At 35.8% G+C, this 19,588-nt stretch overlaps 2 protein-coding genes across 3 annotated transcripts; one reads left to right on the top strand and one right to left on the bottom strand.

Moving 5' to 3' along the window:
* The first annotated feature begins 1,239 nt into the window (after positions 1 to 1,239).
* On the top strand, positions 1,240 to 5,250 carry LOC130722897 (bHLH transcription factor RHL1). Its single transcript, XM_057573781.1, has 7 exons — positions 1,240 to 1,875; positions 1,949 to 2,047; positions 2,246 to 2,404; positions 2,654 to 2,719; positions 3,257 to 3,322; positions 3,480 to 3,548; positions 4,391 to 5,250. Exons 1-7 carry the CDS (start codon positions 1,402 to 1,404, stop codon positions 4,778 to 4,780), a joined length of 1,323 nt encoding a protein of 440 aa, XP_057429764.1. The 5' UTR covers positions 1,240 to 1,401; the 3' UTR covers positions 4,781 to 5,250.
* A 3,745-nt stretch (positions 5,251 to 8,995) lies between these two features.
* Positions 8,996 to 15,963, bottom strand: LOC130723704 (LL-diaminopimelate aminotransferase, chloroplastic-like). 2 transcript variants are annotated; one of them, XM_057574830.1, is made up of 10 exons: positions 15,719 to 15,961; positions 15,549 to 15,622; positions 15,148 to 15,215; positions 14,464 to 14,580; positions 13,799 to 13,861; positions 12,866 to 12,970; positions 12,602 to 12,652; positions 10,933 to 11,253; positions 10,054 to 10,260; positions 8,996 to 9,597 (listed from the first exon to the last, which is right to left on the bottom strand). In XM_057574830.1, exons 1-10 carry the CDS (start codon positions 15,796 to 15,798, stop codon positions 9,304 to 9,306), a joined length of 1,380 nt encoding a protein of 459 aa, XP_057430813.1. In that variant the 5' UTR covers positions 15,799 to 15,961; the 3' UTR covers positions 8,996 to 9,303. The 2 variants fall into 2 exon arrangements, with proteins under 2 accessions (XP_057430813.1, XP_057430812.1); XM_057574829.1 differs by having other exon boundaries at positions 15,549 to 15,963.
* Between the last annotated feature and the right edge of the window lie 3,625 nt (positions 15,964 to 19,588).

The following is a 19,588-nucleotide window of genomic DNA, read 5'->3' as shown; positions in this document are numbered from 1 at the left end:
ATTGTTCTAGTTTTGATTAAACACGCACAGTGAATAGATAATCATGTCTTACTTGTCTATGATGATAATCATATAATGATAAATTATACTAGTAATGTTTATTACACATGCATGTATATATGCATATATAGCACATGGAAAATGTTTCATACACCACCGAGAGGTGCATAGACCCAAGTGATAAATGAATATAATAGAGAAAAGTATATGATATACAATATAATATGATGTGATAAGAAATAAAAGATAGAAAAGAAAAAGTGAGGTGCTTAAAAAGTGTATGTAGTGCCGATAATTCACGTATCTTAACTCATAGCACATTGGTTATCATTTCTCCATAAAAATGAGTTGAATTAAAAATGTCAAGAAGTTGTTCACGAAAAAGCACAAAAACATAGTATAGTTGGTCGGGACTCACTCAACTTCCTTAAATCTCAAGTGTACATATCTATTACAAAATTGAGGTGTCCCTTATGTACTTGAGTAAGGTTGTCCATGAGCCACCGGCTCGAATCGAACCTGAAAAATTCGAAGTCTTTTTTGGCCAATTGGGTGGTCGAGATGGTCCACAGGTCCAATGGTTCGGCTAGAGAAACCAGCTTACATGGGTTAGTTCAGTCGAAATCGGTTTGGGCTCCTAACCGAACCAGGTCTTAGAAAAAAAAATTGCAGCATCAGCCCAGGCCTAAGTCTAACCCAAGCCTTCAGCCTTATAAATACTCTCATTATCCTCTAACCCTTACCTTCAGCTGTCAGCGTCCAAACCCAAACTCTAGCTACCGCCCCACCACCACAGGTCCCCACTTCTCCTCGAGCCACCACCACCACTTATCCTCTCTTTTCCTCTATAGACCTCAAGATCATCCACCAAACCAATTAAATTTGATCGACTCAAATTTTATTTTATCTCAAATTTGATCCAACTTAATTCATGTACATCTAAAAGTGAGCGTGAATATATCAAAACATTGTATGAAAATACTCATCCTAACGTATTTTCATTCTAAATTTTTCAAGATAAAACTTAGATACAGTAATTTGGGTACTATTTACACTATCCTTAATAAAAGTTCAAGCACCCTTTTTCTTAATTTTTTAATCTGATAGTTTTTTAAGTTATGAGTTGTTTCTATTTTTTATTTATTTGTTTTTGGGGACTAGTCATGTTCTAGTTTGTGGTAATTAAAAAATAAATATCCAGTCCAACATGGTAAAGAGAATACTATAAGGAGGGCAGTGAACAGAACTCGACAGAGAAACCCCAAAAACAAAGGCAATGCTGTTTCTATTCCAGACTCAGTTCCTCTCTCAGTCCAACTCCAACTGCTGAGTTCCCCATCAATCTCTCTTCTCTCTCTCTCTCTCTCTCTCTCTCTCTGACCCTTGTCCTTAACCATAACTATGCAACCCTGTAGCAGAGAAATGCAAGGATCAATCAACTCCTTCCTCACCACCACCACCACCACCACCACCAACAACCCTTCTCAAATCTCCCTTCAAGACCTCCACCACCACCACCACCACCACAACACCACCACCACCCAGATCCAAAATTCACCCACCATGAACAACCATCATCAACAACTCAACCCTCAGTTCGACCCAACCTCCCATGACGACTTCCTGGAGCAAATGCTCTCCACCCTCCCTTCTTTCTGGGACCCCAATTCTGACCTCTCCGCCGAAACCACCCCCGATAATGTCGCCGCTTTCCCCTTCGACGAACACTCCACCCTCAACTCCAAGTTCCGTAACCACCAGATCACCTCCCCCACCACTAAAGCCGCCGCCGCTCTCATGCTCCAACAACACCTCCTCCAGATGCCAGCAAACGACGTCGTCGACCCCACAAACTTCTTCAAATCCCCCAATCCCGTATGTTACAGTTACTGTTGATTTCTGGTTCCCTCAATTCTCTGAATTCCATGACCAATTTTCATTCTCACAGGGTGGTGAAGCTTCAGCTTCAGTTCAAGCTCTGTACAACGGTTTCACCGGATCTCTGAATGGCACCCAACCTCAGCAGCATTTTCAACATCCTCCTCAGGTTCTTCTTTTTTTCAATTCATAAAATGTTAATAATTTTTTTTTGTTACATGTCGGAAACATAAATTGCACTCGTCAGGAACCTTCCTTACCTAACCTATGTGTCGCTCAACTCTGGTACCACTTGAGCTATCATACGGGTATTTAATAATTGAATTGCATTGTTTGTTTTTTTTTTTATTTTGAAATTGAATTGCAGGGAAATTCGAATCAGATTCAGGGGCAGAATTTTGGGGCAACAAACCAGGCTCCACCGGCGAGTGGCTCAGCCGGCGGCGGCGGCAACCAGGGTCAGGCGAAGCCGAGGGTGAGGGCACGGAGAGGTCAAGCGACGGACCCACACAGCATTGCTGAAAGGGTAACTGCTATTTTTGACTTTAATTGTTGGCTTCATTTAACATGTTCAGATGTATAGAATCTCTATCTCAATAATTTCAGGTGTCATTTTCGGTCCAACAATTTTACTCATAAAACGCAAAATCAAATAAAGTGAAACGGCAGGATAATAATAGGACAAAATGGGTTAAATTTTTGTGTGAAGTGTTTTTGCGTTTCATATTCTGAAGCTGGTTGGGAATTGCATTTTGTTTTAATTTTGTGGGTGCAGTTACGAAGGGAGAGAATTGCAGAAAGAATGAAGGCACTTCAGGAACTGGTCCCCAATGCTAACAAGGTACTACTAAAACTAAAACCCTCTTTGTTTATCATCATGCCAATCAATTCCTAATTATGTTTTTTTTTTGTTGTCTTTTTTTACTTATTTTTCTATTACTAGTAAAAATGAAAGCAACTAGTGTACTTTGCTAGTAGTACAGTTTAGTGCAGGGGCAATTGTGTCATCCCAGTAAAATGTAGCAGTTTTATCTACACTTCATTTATGCATAATCAATGTTTCTGCATACATTTGTCTGCTCAATCATCATGTGATTCCGTGCGTACTTTAAAAGATACTAAGGTGGATAGGAATAGGATAGGACAGGTGTATGGTCACAAAACTTACTACGATCTATGATCTATCTCTGGTGTTTACAGTTCTTCATTCATTCTGACACAGTAACATGGAGGGGTAGTTTAGTCATAAGAAATTAACAATATCCTTAGTACTATGTACTAGTAGTATGTAAAAAATATTGAAATGTATTATTTATTGATGAATAAATGGGTCAATGAATTGTTAATTGAAATATTCGTTTGGTTTGTGGAATGACAGACAGACAAGGCATCCATGCTGGATGAGATCATCGATTACGTGAAGTTCCTGCAGCTCCAAGTCAAGGTTCGTTCACTCAGATTTCCTAATTTTGTTTATATTCCTCATCAACATTAAAACATTAAGTAATATAATAGCACGAGTAGATTATTTTAATTATCCAGTTGTTTGTTTATTTATTATAATTATGAATTTCTTGTTAATTAATGTTGGGTTACCATAGGTTCTGAGCATGAGCAGATTGGGTGGTGCAGCTGCCGTGGCTCCCCTTGTTGCTGATATCTCCTCTGAGGTTATTACTTTTTAATTTCATTTCTCAATTACTAATCAGTAACGGAGGATCCTATTTCTGCGCCATTATTATTCCTCCAAATAAAATAAAAAAACCACAATAATAATAATAATAATTCTCAAATTCAACTCTTGACTTATTTTTGAATGATTAGTGAAATTTGTTTATGAAAGTGTTGGATACTGGTAAATTTATCATTAGACATAGAAAATACCATATGTAGTTCATGATTGTGTATTATGTCACTTAAGTTAGTTTGTGTGATTAGATAGAACACTCATTTTACACAATTTTGACCACAGATGTATTTCATTCTTCTGTAGACGATCTTGTCAATGCACAACATCATTATCGATAAATTTGGCCACTCCCCTTATTTTTCTACCAAAAACACCCTCTGCCATTTTACATTGTTTTGTGGATTTCAGAATTGGTTAGAGAAAAAAAAAAGCTAAAATTTTCAGTTTCTGGAATTATTAATAGCTTACGAGTACCACACTACACTAACACTTGCATATGATGTGATAAGCCAAACTTTGATAGAAGAAAAAGAGAGAAAAGGAAAACATGAGAGGTTTTCCATAACAAGTAATAAAAAGAATGAAGAAGAAAAAAGTGGGTAAAGGAACACAGTGGGCACCACAAAAACGACATGTCGGATAGACGAGTCTTTCATCCTTCCATCCCCACCAACCCACCCACCATTTTCACTTGGCTTTGGCTCATATCAAATTCTCAATCACCACAAAACGACAATCCAAAAGCACCACGCGTGCCCACTTTCTCAGATTCCACACACACCTTTTTCTAACACTCACGTGACCGTTTGTTTCTCTTTGCAGGGAGGAGGAGGAGGAGGAGGCGGTGACTGCGTCACCAACGGAGCTGGTGGGGTCCTCCCCCGGAGCACCACCACCGCAGCGTCAACCACAAACGACAGCCTCACCATGACAGAGCACCAGGTAGCCAAGCTAATGGAAGAAGACATGGGCTCCGCCATGCAGTATCTCCAAGGCAAAGGACTCTGCCTCATGCCAATTTCCCTCGCCACCGCAATCTCCACCGCCACGTGTCACACCAGGAGCCCCTTGATTCCAAACAATCTCGCCAACCTTGCCGCCGCCGCTGCATCTAACGGCGAAGGGCCGTCATCACCGAACATGTCCGTGCTGACGGTGCAGTCTGCGGTGGCGGGTAACGACAGCACCGTCAAAGACGTGTCGAAACCGTGATGACGTAGCGTTTGGGTGGTGGTGGCCGGTGGTGTGAAATAGACAAATGAAAGCAGACAAAAAAAAAACCAACAACATAAAGTGGTCAAGGACAGAAAATGACGTGTGTGTTTTCTTAGCTCACCCTAAACAGAGCCGTTTAAGTCTATGAAAATAATGCGTCAGGGACAGAACTGGTAGAGACGACGCCGTATTTACTTAGACTTTGTTTGGCTAGTTGCTAACTTTCAACCAACCAATCACAACTCTACCATGCCAGTTACCTGCTCTACTCTACCAGCTTCTTTTAGCTATCTATGAGTTAAGTTATTATGTTCATTGCTTTTTTTAATTTATAGTGGATTTCTTAACAACTTGGTCTGTCTTTGTGTTACCATCGTTTTCATTTTTTTTCATGTGTAATGTAATTCGCTTATATGATAGTAATTTATTACTTCTACCATGACATCAAGTCATAGTTACTATTTATACACCCAGATCTCATATTTTTTGTTTTTAATTTCAAAGAAAATGGGTGCATGTAAAACACAATAATAATAATAATAATAATAATAATAATAATAATAATAATAAGGGGAGTGCTAAAAATAACTCTCATTGGGGTCTATTTCGGATGATATGGTTTAATATGGGTCATGTGGTTTACCATATGGGCGAAGTAACTCAAGGCGTTATGCACGATCTAAAAGACTAACGGGCTCATCCCAAAGGTGTTATGCACAATCCATTAATTCGGTTCAAACATGACTTAAAGGAGAATTCTAATTGGATGACTATGTAAAACTTTAAGTTGCCATTACATAGTAATTAAACTCATGCAAATATAGCAATGACTTCCTTGATATGATTCATTCACACTCAACGTTCTTTTTCTACCCCACTCTTCTTTTCATATCATTTTATCTATCATATCCCTTGCTTCTGTCTCCTGTCTTCATTTATCTATCTTAGTGTAAGTGAATTTTGAGTGTGAATGAAATTTTATCCGACTTTCTTTATCGAGCATGAAGAAACTGTGGTAATGAAAATATATGAGGACACCTTACATTATTAATTAATGACTTTCATCAGCGGTTGGACTATTAATTTTATTGATCGATCTTTGGTCCTCAAAAGTGTCCACCGACTTCACATTCGTCCCTGAATGAATTTTATTCATCTCGCGGTCCCCCAAAGTGGCAAACGTCCATCACTTTAGTCCTTGACGTTAAAAAACACTTAACAGACGTTAACAAATTCATTTTTTTAAAACTGAAAAATCATTTAATTGAATTAGAATAACAATTGAACTAAAATCTAATTAAATAAAACAAAAAAATTCTGGATGTGAACCACCGGTCTTCATCTCCTTCTTCTCATCTTCTTCTTCATCATCTTCACAAATCCTTCTATCACAATCAAACCCCACCACAACCCAATCCCCCACCACAAACCTCATCCCCCGCCCCCATCGAAACGCAGTTCTCTCTACCCTGATGAGATTTTCAAACCCACAGATCTGAATCCAGATTTCCAAACCCAGATAAAAGCTTCAATCTTTCCCTCTTTTGGTTTGAAGCTTCAATCCAGATTTCCAAACTCAATCAGATCTGCCACTGTGCACACAAACCTAGGTCAGAGTGGGTGAAGAGGATGATGGCTCGGTCTGGGGTGAAGGGGGGTGAAGGGGGGTGGAGGGCGGTTTCTGTGGGTGGAGATGGAGCTAGGTTCGGTATGGGTTTTTGGATGTGGCTAGGGTTGCAATGGAGGTGGGTTTCTATGATGGGTTGCGGTGGAGGTGGGTTCGATTTGAGAACTGCTCTGATAGTGCTCAGGGTTGCAAGAGAAGAAGAACAAGCATGTCTTGTGTTCTATTTTCAGTCACGCAGCATGTTGTGGAATAAACTGATAAATTGCATTAGAACTCCTTGTAGATTATATATTCCTCCTTCCATATTTTTGGGTGTGGATTTCAATTGTGTGGTCAATCTGAATCCTGTGTAATGGCTGTGTATTCAAAGGTGATGCTGTATATGTAGATAAGTTGCTGGACCTGATTCAATTGTGTGGTCAATTAGCACCCCTTGTATAAATAGGGAGAAGATTGGGTTGTGATGGAGTTTGATGGTGATGGAAGAATTGAAGAAGAAGATGAAGAAAAAAGGAGTAAGCTAAAGAAGATGAGAAGGAGATTAGGATTTTGTGTTTTAAATTTTTAATAAATCATTTTTTCAGTTAATTTGTTTTTTTAAATTTAAATTAATGATTTCCATGTGGGTAAAAAAATATAAAAAATTAATTTGTTAACGCCTGTTAAGTGTTTTTTAACGTCAAGAACTAAAGTGACGTACGTTTGCCACTTTGGGGGACTGCGAGATGAATAAATTTCATTCAGGGACGAATGTGAAGTCGGTGGACGCTTTTGAGGACCAAAGTAACCATTTACCCGTTTAATATGGGTCATGTGGTTTACCATATGGGCGAAGTAACTCAAGGCGTTATGCACGATCTAAAAGACTAACGGGCTCATCCCAAAGGTGTTATGCACAATCCATTAATTCGGTTCAAACATGACTTAAAAGGAGAATTCTAATTGGATGACTATGTAAAACTTTAAGTTGCCATTACATAGTAATTAAACTCATGCAAATATAGCAATGACTTCCTTGATATGATTCATTCACACTCAACGTTCTTTTTCTGCCCCACTCTTCTTTTCATATCATTTTATCTATCATATCTCTTGCTTCTGTCTCCTGTCTTCATTTATCTATCTTAGTGTAAGTGAATTTTGAGTGTGAATGAAATTTTATCCGGCTTTCTTTATCGAGCATGAAGAAACTGTGGTAATGAAAATATATGAGGACACCTTACATTATTAATTAATGACTTTCATCAGCGGTTGGACTATTAATTTTATTGATCGATCTTCCAATTGGGCCGACTAAATGATTTAAGTCAACTTGTAGTTCATTTTTTTTTTGTTGTGGTTACATGTTTAGTATAGATACTTTTTTGTGTTTTTTCAACACCAAAAAGAGCATAGATACTTTATTTTTTTGTCTAAATCATATTTGGAGATAATTCTTTTTGAATAAGATATGAAAACATGATTCGTATGGGTGTTTATTAGTACCTTTTTTTTTGTTGAAAACTCTTAAAACATAATTGAAGATCACTCTTTGCAATACGTATACAATAATTGGTAATTAATAATTATGAAATAATTAGGCATGATGAGAGATAGGCTTTATCTAGAAAGAGTAGGCAGCTTTTGTTAGTTGTTTGTTCTCTCGTGTATTATTATTTATTAATGTATTATCTTTACGTGCTTTTTTTCTTTACATTATTTTTATATAAATCAAAAAACTATATGCCTCGTTTTGCGGGCATGCGCTTTGGACTTTTTGTTTTTGGACTTTATATAGAAAACGGAATCAAAATGGGATCGAAGGTTAGGTTTATGTCAACGCGGGTAATTTAACAAACATATTTATTTTTTAATTTTTTATGTTTAGAATAATATAGCACTTTTTAATAAAAAAACAATGTACTCATTTTCAACCCACCTCCAAGCTTTTTTTTTCCTTGATCAAGATACCTCCATAGTTCATTATCGTGAGACTAATTTATCTTCCGCAATCAGCGCACTAGACGTTATGAAACTGAAGAACAAGTTTATTTATTTACATGAGTTGAGCATGTATATTTGTTTATCAATTATAATTCCATTAATTCAATTGTTCAAACTAAAGTACAAGGGGGTTTGGAAGAGAGTTTTGACACATTCAACTTTATTCAACCATAAAGTAAATACTTGATCTCAATTCTCACATACTATAAGTACGCGTTGTGGTCCTAAAAAACGAGCATTTCACCCACCATTATAACTTGAAGCGTTGGAGAATACGCACGTTTGGGGGCTGAAAACGCTACCCCAAACAGGCACCAAGACCCAACAAACAACCTCTTTTAGTAACTAAAATTTAGAATTACCACCTCCTCAATCTCATGCTTAGGATATATCTTATCATTAAGGTAAAATTCCAGTTAATTTTTGCTTTCCAATATATAAAACCAAGCCAGCTTCACCAAATATGCATAAAATCATTCTTTAATTTTTTGAGAATTGATGACAAATACATTATCTTCAATTAGTAGTGCAAGCATTGCTGACACTGGTTATAAAGGATTAATAAAGGAAATAATAATCAACACTAACAAAAACACAGAAAGTGGAAAATCAAGAAAGGAAAATAATTTACCCAAGTTGAATTGCAACATTTTGACATTTTCCATAGACAATTTAATGTAAATCACTTCAATCAAAGAGCTGCAGCAGACCCCAGGAGCATGATAGAAACATGATAAAGCAAATACCAGAATAAACATCATCATTGTTAATAAGTCCTTACATCATAGTCTAAATTCCAAGAAAACTAATTGCATTATTTAAAGAAGACATAGCCCCAACCAGTCTAGAAAGCACACCATCAGTGTCGGTCCAAGACAATACAGCATGAAACCAATGAGATATTCTAAATTCACTTGTATAGTTGCTTGAATCTTCTGCAGGCCTCCAAGACATTCTCCCTGTGACCGAAGGCGCTAACCCTGATAAAACCTTCACCACCAGGTCCAAAACCACTACCAGGAGTTGTAACCACATGAGTCTTCTCAAGAATCTCACTGAATACATCCCATGAGTTTCTCCCCGGGAAATGGACCCACACATAGGGTGCAGATTTCCCTCCATAGACCTTAAACCCAAGAGAGTCAAATGTGTCCACTATTATGCTAGTGTTTTCTTTGTAGAATCCAATAACATCTCGCATAGCCTGCACTCAATTGCAGCAATCCTATCATGTAACTCATTTTTTGACAAATATATTTCAAATACGTTTTTCCATTTGTTCTAAATGATCAAAGAAAACCACCTCATAGCCTACAAAAAATTATTAGCTGAAGAATTTGGTGTAATAGAGCAAATGCATGTGAAGTTTAGGGTATTTTTGGTTGTGTTAATGCAAATGCAAACGTGATTTCACGCATCTCAAGGTATCAATAGAGAAGCAAGAATTTCCCACATTGACAGGAATTCAACATGGACCAGCGTTAAATTCACTGGAAATTCAACCACACAGTTAATAGTTAATAATGCCATAATAATAGAAGCCACAGAAGCATCTAGTGGTAGGAGGAAGAGGCAGGATAAGAGAAATCTTTATTAACAATATGGAAAATTGGAAATTTCTATTTTTCATGAACTTTAATAATAAAACAAAGTAACTAACCTTAAGGCCTTCTGGTGAAAGGAAAGCCAGACCACCTGCCTGGGAAATATTTGATGCGCCATTGAAACAAGTACATACAATACGGTTGAAGTCCTTGGCAACAGGAAATCCATCAGAAAACAGTAACTGTTTTGGAACAACAGTCCAACCCAGTCTGACTCCAGTAAATCCAGCATACTTGCTAAATGATGAAGTCTCTATAGCAACCTGCAATAGGCCATAAGCAGTCACACACATTGATATGTAACAGAAATCCACGGTCACTTCGCATCAAAAGCAGATTCCTCACTGAATTGCTAAATTTTGGAAATTCTACTTGGTTAAAGTTCCTTATAGTGGTATGTGAAATATTACTAGATTAGTCATCCAAACTACAAAGTGTATCTTTTGAATAAAAGTATATATCACTGGCATAAGTAGACATTTACGGTCACCAAAATCTTCGGTGTCTGGCAAACTGACAAAGCCAGTCCTCCTAAACTAGAAGGAAGCCAGAACTAGAAGAGTTTGACATGACAATATGGAAATAATTCATAGTCCAAAGTAAAACATTTGCCAGCTAGGTCAAAGCAAAAATACTCATGAATGAGAGATTTCCAGTGACTGTTGCATTAACCAAATCAATAAGGTATGGAACTTGTTGCAAAACAAATTTATAGTCAATGACATTCACGCATGTTAATTTTAAGTTTTAGCACAAGCCACATGTACTCAAGTAGATTGGCAAATAATATGTAATTAAGAAGAATCCGCCAGATGCATTCCATTAAAAACTAAGCACAGTTAATTAATGTAAGAAATAAGAATCCTAGTCATAAGTAAGAGTGAAAATAAAGACCATCCCTTAAACATCAAATTATCAGTTACAGACTCACTGACCTCTTTGGCTCCAGGAATTTCAAAGATGGAGTGCGGGTTGTCACCAGATATATACATTGCATATGCTGAATCATAGACTATTATAGACCCATTGTCCTTAGCATACTGAACTAGATGGGTAAGTTGCTCCCTTGTTGCAGCAGCACCAGTAGGATTGTTTGGCGAACAGAAAAAAATTATATCTGGTCGAGAAATGGAAGACAAATCAGGGAAGAAACCATTTTCTGGATTACACCTCATGTATTCGATGTTTGCAAACTTCTGAACAGGCTTCTGGAAGGGGCCAGTCTGGCCCATAATCACACTTGAGTCTACATAGGCCTGCATATAAAAGCTGCATTATTCACAGAGAACAGCTACTATAGACAAAAGGCCAGTAACTTTAAGCAGAATAAAACTATGGTGTCCCCTCACTTAACCTATTAACACTCCCCCTGAAGCTGAAGCATATATATGATTATAATCACGATTTTGACTACCATGGTCAAGATAGATAACCTTAGATGTTATACTTTCGATAAAAAAATTAAAATAAATGAAATTATGATCAAAGTTGAAACATTGATCAAAGAAGTTAATTGAAGTTTTTCATGTGTTTGCATATGTCCATATGTCACTTTCTCCAGTAATGGATAATCTTTCCATTCAAGGTTTGTCAATCAAATACCGAAGGAAGGTTTGTCAATCAAATACCGAAGAAGCCTTTCTTCAAATATTAGAATGAGCAATATTCTTTCAAGTCCTCTTATACCTTGTATAAACAAAATATAAGTAGCGTTTGACCCACCTTTTTTACAGCTTTTAAGTTACTTTTAAGTTTAAGCTAAAAAAAAGAGCTTTAAATAAAAGACAGAAGTTGTTTGTCAGTTTTCATTTTTTTTTATAGCTTAAAAGTTACTTTTAGATTAAAAACTGTTTGGCAAAATATTTTTGAAAGTTTTACATACATATATATATATATATATATATATATATATATATATATATATAGCTCTTATAATTTATATCTCCAATAAATTATAAGTCACAAATTCGTAAAAAATCCATGTCAATGGTTTCTTTTTCTTCATTCCATGGGAAGATCATGTCAATGGTTTCTACTTTGTTTATCAAGGACCATGTAGGATTGTTTTTATTGTGTTAACTATGACTATGATTTCTGTTCTGTGCGTTAAAAAAATGATCTCTGTTCTATATAAAAAAAGAAAGAAGCAGCCAGGATTCCCACAATTCCAAAATGTTCGTAATTAATATCCCAAAACTCACGCTCTCTCTCCAATTTGTAACAGCACCTTGACACTCTTAACAGCTTATTAGAAAAAAGCTCCCCCTATTTAACTTTTTCCTTAAAAGTTACTTTTTTTATATTTCTTCGTAAAAAAATAAGTTACTTATTATTTAAGATCTTATTTAAAATTGTGTTTGGCCCAACTTTGGCTTAAAAGTAACTTAAAAGTTAAAAAGAAGCTGGGCCAAACACTACCTAAGACTCAAAGAACCATGTATTTTCTATTGCATCAAGGAGCGCGTATCACACAGTAAATCAATAAGGCGGACAACTGGAACAGAACCAAAGTCTCCATTTGGCATAATGAAACATGAATGAATGGTTAAGCAACTTATGAGTTATGAGAATATCATTTTAAACAACCACATAGATATGAATTACCGGGTATGATGGGTCTTGCACAGCCATTTTCACATTTGACCCAAAGACAATCTGCCAAAGAAAATAAAAGAAATAATTAGTTAAGTTCAGGAAGAACTTGTTAATTGTGGATAACACCCAACTATTGTGTCACTCCTCCCTCCCCTACCCCCATAAAGGATAGTTTTTGAAATCCAGCAGCAGTAAATGACCAGGTAAACAACACAATAGGCAGAATAGATAATTTAAGTAGGACATAATATATTTAAAAGATACAAAATGAACCTGGAGGCGAGATATGTCGCACTTAGCTCCATCTGAGACAAATATATCATCTTCTTCTATACCAAGATCACCGTAGAATGTCGAAGCAATTGCACTTCTTAATGGCTGCATAGATTATGGATGTCTCTCAATCTTACAAGTATCATAAACTTACGTAAAAGGAAGTAGGTAATGAAATTAATTACGCACTTAGGCTTCAAAATGACACACACACACACACATAAGGTAAGTCTATGCTTCAATGTTCAAACTCTTAGCATCTTCATCTAATTACATTTCTTCCAAAGGTAAACATCAAAGGCAATAGCAGGGATTTAACTTTGGCAGCTGACACCCCATATTACAAAGACAATTTTTTTAAGAATTACAAAAACAATGTTTTATTGTAATCACGTGGAAGTCAATATCAATTAAAGAGATCAAACCATAAAATGGTAAAGAAAGCTACACGTGGAAAGCAAGGCATATATTGCACAACAGATCATAAAAAAAAAAATACTTGAGTTTACATGAAAATAATTTACACACAAATTTCTTACACATCATGAATTTATCTTCCTGTAAAACTTCAGTAAGAATAAAGGCATATAGTGCACAACAGAGACAAACTTACAGAATAAGTGGAGTCAAGTAAAAGAACATTAAAAATGTTTTCCTGAAATGCCTCAAGGACCAAGAAAAGACTCACTCAAAATAATAAAAAAAAAAAACCTTTTTATTTTCCACTTACGAAAATAAACTAGGCAATAGCAGTAGTTGTTCATCCACAAAAAAAGAAATAAGCTATCAGGGAAGGGGGAAGGGCAATGGAAAACTGTATAGCAGGTCTGGCATTACATTTGCTATGTGAGGGAGAACAGTAAATTGTAGAAAGATATAAGAATGAAAAATGGAAAAACAGACGAAACCTCTCATAGACATCAATTGACATACCTTTTCACCTTGTTCAGCTCCATAACCACTATATCCTTCTATGGTTGACAATGCTTGTGATCTCTGATTAAAAGGGAAAAAACAACATTTACAAATGCTCAGTTAGCAACAGGTGAAGCATTAGTGTTATTTAATTGAGTCAATAATATATTATTTATGATTAACAGTTTTTCAAAAAAATATACATACCTACAAAATATCAGAGTTATGATCAATCAAAGACAACCTTAAATAGATTCAACAAGACATTAAAAGAGTTGTACAGATAATAACACTAAAGCTACTGAAAAAAAATCAACGTATGATATGTTGATTGATACGGGCCCAAAGAAATCGGCTATCTTGAAGGTATATGTCAGGAGAACAAAGAGGTGCGGTGCACCTTATCATAATTCATAACTAAGAGGAAGAGAACGTAACTTACTGCCGAGGGCAGTACGTGGGAAGTAGGGAGAGAATGGGTGGGAGAATGAATGGTAACACTTCCTTAACTTGATTGTAATTGTGTTCGATGCCTATCATGGTACTATTATGAAATTCACCAATAATTAATGACCATAGAACTCCAACGTCAACAGAAAATGACAAATACTGGCAAAATAGACCACATTCTATTGTCATGAAAGTTATATCATATATCAGCCAAACTCATGCCAGAGTTCTACCTTTGCCATTGCAGAAGTTATGACTTCAGGAATGGGTTCAGTGGTATCACCAATTCCAAGGCTTATTATTTTTGCATCAGGGTATGTAAGCAAGTGCCCATTCCTTCTTCTAGCAACCTATTTTATGTAATAAAGTTACAAAACAAAAAATGGTCAGAACTCAGAAAAAAGAAAGGCAGAAAAGCATTCATAGATCATGTAACCTCAAGCTTGGTGAGTGAGAAAGAGAAGGATATGCACATATATAAAGAAACAGAAGATTGAACAACTAAAATGATACATATTTTTCCATCTTTTCTTCTGTATCTTTAGCAGACAAGATAACCAAATTTCAAGAGTAAAATGCTTTGTTGCAACATCACATTCCCTTTACGGATACTTAAAACATTTAATCATAAATCTTTTCTTTTAAAAATCACATGATTAGTTGTTGATCAAAGGCCTCTTTTGTTAATATTACATGCAAGTCTCCAAAAAAAAACATTAGTTCTGATGAAGTATGTATTACTTGACTTACCCGAGGTCACTTGAGGTCAATATTAAAAGAGAACATTGATTATAAAAACAATGCAGTGGTTAAAATGTTTAAAAGCTTATCAATCATATCAAACACTGGCTCATTTTTTATTTGATAAATGTAGAAGAACAGGATCAAAAGCAGAAAGATGAAGCAGCGTCACTTACCTCAGGAAAGAGATAGCCAGCTTGAAGTTTACCCATATTTGCATTGCGAGAGACCTTTGTCTTGTAGGCTGCAACACGAAAAAATAAAATGTTATCTTACTAAAAAAATCACATCTCTAATAAATATCTACTCAATAGAACAACTTGCTAGCACTTTTCCAACACAACCACTGCAGCAACCCCTCCAACACAAAATCAACAAGACAACTAAAAAACTCAGAAATGACTACACAATAATTTAATTTGATGAACTTGTCAAATAAAACATTGCAAAAACCAGAAATGGAACCAGCTGAACAGCATATGCACCCTATTTAAATACTATCCAGTATCCAATCACAAGAAGAATCACAAATCATCATCAAATTCAAAATTAAAGAAGAGAAGATTTTTCAGGGTACCAGTCTCAGCTTCTTGTGGTGTCGCAACGCATTTACAAATGCTCACACTCTTCACAGGCAATGACACCTGACTCCTGCAATACCCAGAAAAAAAAATCAAAATTTTAATGAGTAAACAGAAGAAAGATGCAATTTTGATTCCAATAAGGAAAGAAGTGAAGCAAGAGTACCTAGGAGTGAAGGTGGGGGAAGCTAAAAATGCAGAGGAAGTGGAGGAAATTGAAGTAGTAAGATTTTGGGTTATAGACATTTTGGATTGGAGAAGAGTAGCAGAGAGTCTCTGGTAGATAAAACCTCTCCTGTGCCACCGTCTGAGCTCCCCTCCGGTAGTGTCACCGTCGTCGAGCTCCCCTTCTTAATCTGTTCTAGAGCTTGGGTTTGAGAGCTTGGGCTTAGGATAGTCCATTTTCTAAGAGTCTTTTTGTTTTAGGCCTCTTGTTAGTCTATTTTATTTTTGTCATTTGGTTCATTTGATTCATGGATCGAACCAGTGACTCATTAACTCAATATCACAGTAACCCAGCCGAGTTGAAGTTGGGGTAAGTTTGATAACTTTGAAGGGATCCATTACCTTTTACTTTTTTAATCAATAGTTATAAGTAGTAACTAACAATGAGATTCACTTATTTTAAATTGACACAATTGAACAATAAGAGCTTGTTTATCTCAAGCTTGAACAAATATAAAATTGGTAAAGGGCTAAATTATATTTTGTGTCAAAGGTATTCTCACAATCGGCAGTTATGACACTCTTTCGAAGTTCTGAGATCAAATTAAGTAGTAGGTGTCGCACAACATCTTTATTTTTACATACTGCTCATAATTGAACCCTTAATTAGATACTTAAAGAACTCAATTATCTACCAACTGTGCTATACCTTGTCAATACCGCCTGATTATTATGGTGGCATGATATATCAAAGGGTTGAACAATTAATTGATTATTTAAACCAAACATAGAATGCTATAATTAGTTTTCTATATTTCATTTTAAAAAATTGACATATATGGAATGAGCGTAGATAATTAGAGAGAAACATGAAATATGAAAAATAAATGATAGATGCGATATATAATGTGATGTGGCTGAAATAGAAAGATAAAGAGAAAAAAACATCATATGATGTAAGCACTGTTTGGTAGTACACTTAATATTACCGATTTCATTAAGTTGTAAAGTTTATATCATAAATATAAATAATTTGCATGTAATTAAAAAGGAAAATGATTACAGTTTTTTCATTCCACCACAGTTTCTCTCAAGTTCTGGTTGAAAGTGATTCTACACCTGCGGTGGGTTGGGTCCGTTGCAAATCCAATAGACCTCTAGCGCTTATAAATGATCTGAATGCTATCGATTGGATTATGAAGGAAGTAGCTTGCGTGGGAGTGGCTCATACACTTAGAGAAGCAAATGGTGAGGCCGATGAATTAGCGAAGTCAGGGTGTGATAGAATTGAACCAATCTGGGAGAAGCTGAACTGAATTTTCCTTACTCTATGACTATATATATTTTACTGCATGTTTTCTTTACAGCTCCTCTGCCAATGGTAGTGTTTCCCTGCACTGGTATTTGCACATTATGCTGTGATCATGAAGCTGTGTTATTTGCTAGTTCCTACTTGTTGTTATCCTAGCTGATTGGTCAACTGAAGCTTGGCTCGTGGCTTTCTATAATGGAGGGGAATTGCTTGAAGGCTGCACTCTCTTGAATGCTTGGCCCCCATTATTATTCTCATTTTCTGCCCCTTGTAATGCTTTCTGTTCTGCATCTGCGCTCTTTTTCTTTTTGCTGTCCGTGTGGTCCTTTGTGTGGAACTTTGGTGCTGCATCTTGTACTTGTTTCTTTGAGCTACCTTTTTGCTTTTGGTTACATCTTCTTATCAATAAAGATTTTGCTTTAAAAAAAAAAGTTTGTAATGAAAAATCACATTCTCAAATATTATTTCCTTTCCCTGCCAGATATCGTTTGAAATTTCGAATGTGTACAACTATATTATTATTTTTTAGAAAAGAGAAAATAGTAGAATCAAAGGCTCTCCCTAGTGAGCCTAAAAAGCATAGAATCCAACAAGAAAGCAGTAAAAAAAAAGCAAACATAACAAGCTAAAAGGGAACAAACAACTACTATATTATTCAATTGAAAATTGTTCTCATTATTGGGCATGCATAGTCAATGAAATGAAGGGAAGGGGTGAGTGAATTTCAGGGTTCCGTGCGGCACTGAAGCACATAGTGGCTGACGATTAATCAAAAGTACAATAATAGCAAACCAGATTATTGTACTCTATATTGTAGACTTGTAGTTTAATGAAGATTTGTTGGTAATGATAAGTACTTACTCCTCTCCTATATGAGTATTTTAGAGGGTAAATATGTTTTTTTAACGCCTCAAGCCCCATGTTTTGTTGTTGGGAATTGGGATGGTGACGCAGTCCCATCCTCACCTTGGACTTTTTGTTAGAGCTACTGCTACAAGATATATATATATATATATGATTTCATTTAAATATAAATACATGGATGGAATGGAAAATAGTATGTTCACATTTGAGTCTCAGTGGAAAAGAGGTAAAAGGAAATGAGAGATACGATATGTGATATGATAGGAAATAACTAGACTTTTATCATAGCTGCAAAACCGTTGAATCTGGTGTTGGTTGTGGTAGCATGCGACCATCCTTTCGTGGTATATATATATGCGAGATGAAGTTGCAGTTCTTAATGGGCATGTTGAACGCAATGCTAATTTAGGTATCTTAGCAATGTCCTCCTAGTGGTTGAGTGATGAGACGTTTAGGGATCGATTCCTGACGGGTGGAATTTATCTTTTTGATGTACAAAAAAAGGATTTGGTGGCTTATTTGCCCTTATTGGATTTCTTTCCTTCCTCAATCGTTGACTCTAGTTTTTTTTTTTTTTGTCTTATTTTTCATTTTTATGTTTCTTTTCTTTTCAAATCACATTATTTATTAAATCTCACATTTTTCTCCTTTTATAACTATCTCTTTTGGTGTGAGTGTAGTAGAAATGTGAAGAAAACATTTATTCAAAAAAGGATTGTATGGATGAATGAATTTGTGGCGAGTAACTATTTATTCATATTTTTTCTCTTCAATCTCATTTGCACTCTTTAATTTTCTTTTTATTTCTCTTTGTAATTCCTATCATATAACTCATTTCTCCATATTTTTTTCACATATAACAAATGTGGTGTAATGGTAAAAGAAGTCTGAAAGAAGTATTATTGATTTGTGGCTGTTAGGTGGGTGCGTGTTGTATTCTGTGTGTCTCAATCAATCTGTAATGTGTACAGTTGTGTCCTATTTGCCGTCCACCCTTTTTGAGAACATGGTAGCTAGGGAGGTAGGGAATCTTAAAAAATTGTGGAAAGGGCAATGATTCGTGAAAATATTTATACTAATGAAGAAAGGAAATATTTTCCGATGAAGAAGAAAAAAATGAAGAAAGGAAATAGTAAAAAAATAAACACCACTAATGAATGTGATACACTATATTTGTTTGAAGAGAATCTGGCAAGAGAGAGATAGGGGAGAGAGATAAAGAAGAGATGCTCAAACCACCTTGTTTGGTAACTACATCTCTAGTGAAGAGAGAGTTTTTTAACGGAGGCCCCAATTTGAAAAGAGATAGCATGTTGATGATGTTTACTTTTTTATTTCCTATTTTGTCCTTGTCTTCTCTCTCTCCAAGACCATTGAAAGTTGTAATTTTTTTTCGTTTGCTGGACATCACAATCTTTTTCTAAAAATTAAATTTTTTAGTTTTTTATTTTATATTATCCACCTCATTCTTTCTCTCATCTCTCTCTTTCATCTCTATCATACAAAACAATCAACAAATCTACTCTATTTCTCACATATTTCTCTCTACTCAACTTTTCTCTTCTCTACTCTCTCTTCTCTATCTCTCTTTATCCTAACAAACAAAGTGTAAAGTACCTCGATCTCATTCATCAATCACCTCCTTGGCCACCACCATTTACCCTTCGTATTTATTTATGTATGCAGCTTGCTTTT

This window comes from Lotus japonicus, chromosome 6 (genome assembly GCF_012489685.1).
Source record: "Lotus japonicus ecotype B-129 chromosome 6, LjGifu_v1.2".
NCBI classification, from domain to species: Eukaryota; Viridiplantae; Streptophyta; class Magnoliopsida; order Fabales; family Fabaceae; genus Lotus; species Lotus japonicus.
The sequence above is the reverse complement of the archived record's forward strand: the minus strand, read 5'-3'. Positions and strand labels throughout refer to the sequence as shown.